The sequence below is a fragment of the Perissodus microlepis genome, chromosome 20, assembly GCF_051167445.1.
Source record: "Perissodus microlepis isolate ML-2025 ecotype Zambia chromosome 20, ASM5116744v1, whole genome shotgun sequence".
Taxonomy (NCBI): Eukaryota; Metazoa; Chordata; class Actinopteri; order Cichliformes; family Cichlidae; genus Perissodus; species Perissodus microlepis.
In genome coordinates, this window is record NC_140480.1 from 26,079,903 (window position 1) to 26,086,074 (window position 6,172).

Consider the following 6,172-nt stretch of genomic DNA (forward strand, 5'->3'; position numbering starts at 1 on the left):
TTTGTAATTCTACTGTAGAAAAAAAATCTTTAGATCAGTTTAGGTTCTCATCATGCATAATGCAAAGAGTCCACCAGTAAAACAAATGCATACCATTAAAACTGGATCAAAACAACCCAAAGTCAATCAGACTTTCATTGTTGCTACTTTTGCCCAAACTGCCTCTGATCAAATGATGCCTAGTTGACTGAAATTATACCAAAATCCAAAAAGAAGTTCATTCAGCCATAACAAAGGGATTTACACTGTTTATCTGATTTTTAAGTAACATTACTTTACGCTATACATTAAAGTATTGATTCACTCACATGAGCAATTTTTGTTCATCCAGAAAGGGAGTCAATATGCACCTTACGGGCACATGATGAGGATGGATCATTTAAGCATACATCTGTAATAATAGCATTGTTCATTTTTTATGGCTTGCACATGAATCTTGTATTGCATTAGTGCTTGAGGATGAATTCTAAGGGTTTAAAATCATGATGTGTGTGCAGAGAAAGGTTGACCTATGGAGAGACGGGCTGACCTGTCTTGATTGTCCATATGACAGCAATGTATATGTTCATTGCAGATTCGCATTCACATATCTAAAGGTCTGACCTACAGTTTAAATGTGTTATATGCACAATACAGTTTTTTATGTCTGTGAGGATAAGTAAAGCATTTCATTTCCTCAGCCACACTTGCAAATCCAATCTTATTAAATGCACATTGGGTTCACCACACTTATTTAAAAGTTAATTCTCAAATATTTCCATAACTTCATACTGAATTTGTATGACTTCACTGAAGCTATGCTGCAGTGAAACAACTTTTACAGAACCCCATGACACTCAAAATGTGTTTTACTGTAGACTAGAACATAAAGAATGAATTTTCCTTTCGCCTTTTTAGAGTGAGAAGGATTTCAGGGAAGCTATTTAAGTCAGAAACTGCAGTCTTCACAACAGACACCTAAATTTTGTTTTTACTGTTGCAAATGTTGTAAACTATTCAAAATAGCTATCTTCCCATTGGGCCGGGGGTCATGACCCAGATTATGGAAAGCGATGCTGTAGAGAACTGAGCCCGAGGCATGAGGATGCCTGTTGTTTAATTGAAGTTTAATGGAAAAGATGTGTGTGGCCTCAGTTTTCATGTGATAGGGTTCAGTGCCATCTAGTGGTAATAAGTAACACAGTTTAGTAACACTAAACTGTGAGTGCATGTGTGTTTGGACTTCTTTTGTTAGATTATTCAGATATAAGAGTCAGAAGATTTATTATTATTTAACTGATGAAGAAACCAAATGAACTGCTTAAGTTTATGAAGCCATAAGGATTGCATTAGAAGGAACATAGGTAGTTCCTGGTGATTTATTAACAAATCCGTGAGAGTTACATATGTCACACACTGTAATAATAATAACATACATAATATGAGCATTTACAAAATAACAAATGTGAATCTGCAAATATGTAAAAGTCTAACTACTCTAACTAAGTCATTTAAGGTACAAATACATTTACATACTGCATAAAAAGCCTTTGTAATGTCATTTTGTATGCATCCACTGAAATAAAGTCATAGTCAGCAAGTGCATTCATCTGTTTCATTCATCGGTTTCATTCATCGTTCTATCAGCCTGGTTCATTTTTAGTTGTACTGCCTCGTCAGAATTCCTTGTCTCCATTGCTTTGCTCTTCCCGCGCTCCTCATCCAGTTTTTTATAGTTGTAGTAATGCATAACGAAGAAAAATATGCCAGAAACCAGCATGATTACACCGCATGCATAATATATGTATTTGTAATCACCAAAATAATCAACCAAAGCTCCTGAAAGAGAACACACATAATCTGTTAGTAACTCCATCTTGGAAATTTCTATACTTTGCTTATGTGTATAATCAAAATCACAATTCAATGAAAAAAAGAGAAAAAAAAACCACCACAAACCTGCCATTGGAGGTCCCAGAAGCACTGGCCCACACTCAATAATGGTGACAAGTCCAACAGCAGTGGAGAAACGAGGAGCTCCAACAAGGTCCATTAGAACTTCAAAAAGGAGTGCAGAAAGCATCCCAAATGCCAAACCAAAGAAGACAGCATATACAACTAGGCCCGTATAGCCAGACGCCAGTGGGCACATTAGGTGACATACGCCATTGTATGAAACAGCAAAACTGAAAAAATACTGTATTCTTGGCCTAATCCACTTGGTGTTGCCAACTAAGCCAGTTGTCGGTCTAATGAACATGTCCGCCAGAGCAAAAATGGAGAGCAAGAAAGCTGCTGAATATTCATCAATCCCTTGATGTTTGGCATATGGAGCCATGAAAACCACAGGTGCAAAAAAGCCAAAAAACAAGACCACATTACCAATTAGATAAATGAGGAAGCCCCTGTGTCTGAAAAGTGAGACATCTATGAATTTCTGCACACAGCTGTGACCCTTGCTCTCACTTTGATCTTCAGTCTGAAGGTTATCGGAGTGGGTAGTGGTGTCTTCAGCAGCAGCGTGTTCCTCAGCTTCGCTTTCACACTTTGATGATTCATCTATTGTTTTCCGTTGTATGCTTTTGTTGACTGGTCTCATCAAAGCACCAGCTACACAGCAGTTCATAACAATGGATCCCAGGATGAGGAAGCTCCCCCTCCAACCAAAGGAATCAAACAGAAACTGATTGAGAGGCGCCAGAGTGGAGAGAATAACTGGACTTCCAGTCATAGCGAGTCCATTGGCCATGGGCCTTTTGACCTGGAAGTAAGTGCCTATGATCGTCAGGGAGGGCTGCAAGTTGAAGGCGAGACCAAAACCTGTTAAAAATAAGGTTAAAATTACACACAGTAATTTATGAATTATTCCCTTTAGAATATTTTGAATAAAGTGCCTAAAGTATCAGTTAAAAAAGTACTTTTAGACAGTTGAATGCACCTCTTATTATTCTCTGTGACATTAGTTTTATATCGGTGATGATTTGTTTACAGAAGAAAAAACTATATAACTAGTCCCATGGTTTGGGCATTTCTTTTCTGTACTTCTCTGACTGGTGCAGCACTACCAGATTAAAGATTAGGTTTAAAGTCTGAGAGGTTTGTTTGCTCTCAGTTAGTAAAATGATCATGTGGTCTTGCCTGCACATGTGCATGTGTGGATGTTCTAAATGCACCTGAATTAACAGGACAAAAAAGGTTTTACCCAAATCTAAACATTGCTTTGATGTTGTAAGAGGGGATTATCACTTATATTATATCATAAGGGTCATTGTACTCGCTGCACTGAACGACCAACTCTGCTTTACACTGGGACATAAACAATCCCTGTGGATTGATCCTGATAGTAAAAAACTGAATGAGAGTTACAACACAACCACTCCTTCCTTCAGTGTAGTCCAGTTACAACCAGGTATCATAAAGCAAACATTATAAAGGACAGCAACAGCTATACCAGAAAAATAACACAAAACTGAATTGAACATGTGCACTGTAAGAAAGTGAATCGTTTTAAAGGATAGTTTTTTAAATTCTTGGACTAGCCTATCTGACTGTTAACAAAAAAAGGAAACATAATTTACCTCCAATTACTCCAACACAGAGGTACAGATGTATTATATTAGTTCCAAAAGAAGCAAGAGCCATGCCAGTGCAAACCAGGACCCCACCAACTATAACCACAGGTCTGCTGCCATAGCGATTGACCAGTATACTGCTGACAGGGCCTGCACACAGGAGAGAAATATCTTACATTTTTGACAACGTTCTGAGGGACAAATTTTGCTTGACAAATCCGGTCATGGGATACGCTGCTTGGGAATGTGCCAATACTTGAAGTATGACGGCCACTAACCTCCTGCATACATAGAAGCAAGCATGACTGAGGACACCCAGGCAATCTCACTGTAGGAAACTGAAAAATATTCCTGAATCTCCTTGAAATAGATGGTGAGGGACTTAGGAAAGGCATACGAGAATCCTATGGAGATGAAAGCGCCGAAGACGACAGCCCAGCCCCAGCCTCCGTCTGGTGGGGTGTAGCCTAGATTGGTTGCTGCTGCGGGGGGCATGTTCAATTCTCCGGCTAGAAAGTGGGAACAGCAAAAATAAGTGAACAGAAAATAAACAAGTGCAACTTTTCAAAGAAAGAGTTAGATTCACATATTTTGCATCCATTATAAGTTTCACAAGACCTCACCTCTGCCCAGTCCTTGAAACTGTATCGCAAAGCCTATGAACTCAGTCCATGTGACACAGTCTTGCACTGGGACAGAGTTCACTCTGCTGTAAGCTCTTTGATCTCATCACGTGTGCTGTCATGCAAAATATGAGTGGCCATACAAAATAGAGCAATAGCCAAGCACTAGATATTGATGACAATAAATGCTTGTAGGAAGTGTAATTCAACTGCTAAAATATGTTTCTTTTAACATACGACCCTTTCATAGACATACATTGGTTTTACTGCCGAGGCCCTTTGAACTCATGTAAGCAGTGTTTGTCTACTCCTATGTGTTTGTGCACTGCAGGTGGGTTGGTCAAAATGACATGCTCTTTTGGGAAACCTTTAAAGCTGGGATTTATGTTTTGATGTCATGCCCCAATGGCACCCCCCGATGGCAGGGGGTCTCCCTCAGCAGGGCTAACTGAAAAAAATAATTCTTGGAACTTCGTGCCAATCTAACTAGATCTAACTAGATTCAGTACATGTGGGAGGGACTTATACAATATTAGGAAGGCTTTCTTAATTTTATGGTTTGTCTGCACGCTTTGATTAAGTAAAAATTAATTAACTGAAAAACTGTGTTTTGTACATGTTGTGAAAAACAGAGTGCTGGCTACAAATTCAATGTCAGCAGTGTTGGGCCATGTGGTTGCTGAATGTGAATGCTGGAAATAATTGGTCTCTATTTTATTTTCTTAAAATGATGAGTTGTTTAAATTGATGTAGTCACTGTATATTCTTTCAGCTTAGCACAAAATCCCTAGTTTTTATGCTTCAGCTCTACTGAAGAAAAAAAATCTGAAAAATGCTTTGTGAGAAATTACAGGAGAAAATAAACACTCATAAGTTTGCATTATAGATGTTTATGGATCTTAAAATATGGGCTATGAAACACAGTACTGTATTTTCCCCCCTAAAATATTATTATATGTACTTAAGGCTTGTTATGGAATAATTTTTGGCCCTACTACAGATCTCACAATATTTTACATGCACAGACAAATTAGATCTGTACAGAAAAAAATACAGCTCTGTTCAAATGTGTATTTGCTTCTAATAACTAATCTCGCAACCTTAGTATTCTATTCAAATTTCCAGCTTTCAGTATCGAAATTAGCAAATTAATCCGGTATGGATTATTGGTGTATCTTTTAGAGGTGCTGTGAGCTCTGTTTTTTTCTTTCATGAGTTATTTAAAGATGTCTAGACGCTGAGCGATAATGTGCTCCAATTCAACCTCCTCATTAATCAGCTATTGAGACTGCAAACCGCATGTTTTGAAAGAAATACAACAAACACTACATAAAATTCAACTGAGAGGATAATAATTACAATTTATGGATTAGAATTTAAGGAAATTAAACATCTGACATATCCTCACTAGCCACTTCATTAGGTACGCCTGAGTTGGACCACTTTTTTCTTTCAGAACTGCGTGCATAGATCATACAAAGGTGCTGGAAACATTCCTCTAAGATTTTAGTGTATAAAAGTATGATAGCATCACACAGTTTGGCTTAAGATCTGGAAAGTGTGCCAGAGAAACTCAAAGTGTGTCAAGTTTGGTAAAGATGTTCAAACTGTAGCATCCCTTTCCTGTCCTTATCTTTCACAACTGTTACCAGGTGTGGTCATCTGCAGCTCTAACCCATCTGCTTCAATCTTTAACTTGTTGAGCATTTAGACATGCTCTTCTCCATGCCTTGGTTGTAATCAGTGGTTATTTGAAATGCTTCATTTTGGCTCAAAGCAGCTCTGGCATCAACTTCATCAATCAAGTTTTCACTTGGAAAACTGGTGGTCACTGGATATTTCTCTTTTTTTGACCATTCTCTTTATGGTTGTGTGATCCAAGCAGTTTCAGACCAGCCATCTGGATACGTGCAAAGTCACTAAAATCTCTTTTTTCCCAGTTCTAAAGCCTGTTCAATTGGCTGATTAGATGTGTGTAAAAATAAAATAAAAAATCAA

At 38.0% G+C, this 6,172-nt stretch overlaps 1 protein-coding gene across 1 annotated transcript; it reads right to left on the reverse strand.

The window, feature by feature from the left end:
- Positions 1–236: 236 nt before the first annotated feature.
- On the reverse strand, positions 237–4,253 carry LOC146364661 (monocarboxylate transporter 2-like). Its single transcript, XM_084918037.1, has 5 exons — positions 4,175–4,253; positions 3,830–4,060; positions 3,558–3,701; positions 1,939–2,799; positions 237–1,818 (listed from the first exon to the last, which is right to left on the reverse strand). The coding sequence occupies exons 2-5, from the start codon at positions 4,044–4,046 to the stop codon at positions 1,595–1,597; spliced, it is 1,446 nt and encodes a 481-aa protein (XP_084774163.1). The 5' UTR covers positions 4,047–4,060; positions 4,175–4,253; the 3' UTR covers positions 237–1,594.
- Positions 4,254–6,172: the final 1,919 nt, after the last annotated feature.

Bases quoted from the DNA above. Each gene is read 5' to 3' on its own strand.
- LOC146364661 (XM_084918037.1), bottom strand. From the start codon at position 4,046: ATGCCCCCCGCAGCAGCAACCAATCTAGGCTACACCCCACCAGACGGA. The intron at 2,800-3,557 runs GTAAATTATGTT...TATTTTTAACAG, and splicing joins CTGTGTTGGAGTAATTGGAG to GTTTTGGTCTCGCCTTCAAC. The intron at 1,819-1,938 runs GTTTGTGGTGGT...GTTCTCTTTCAG, and splicing joins TCTGGGACCTCCAATGGCAG to GAGCTTTGGTTGATTATTTT.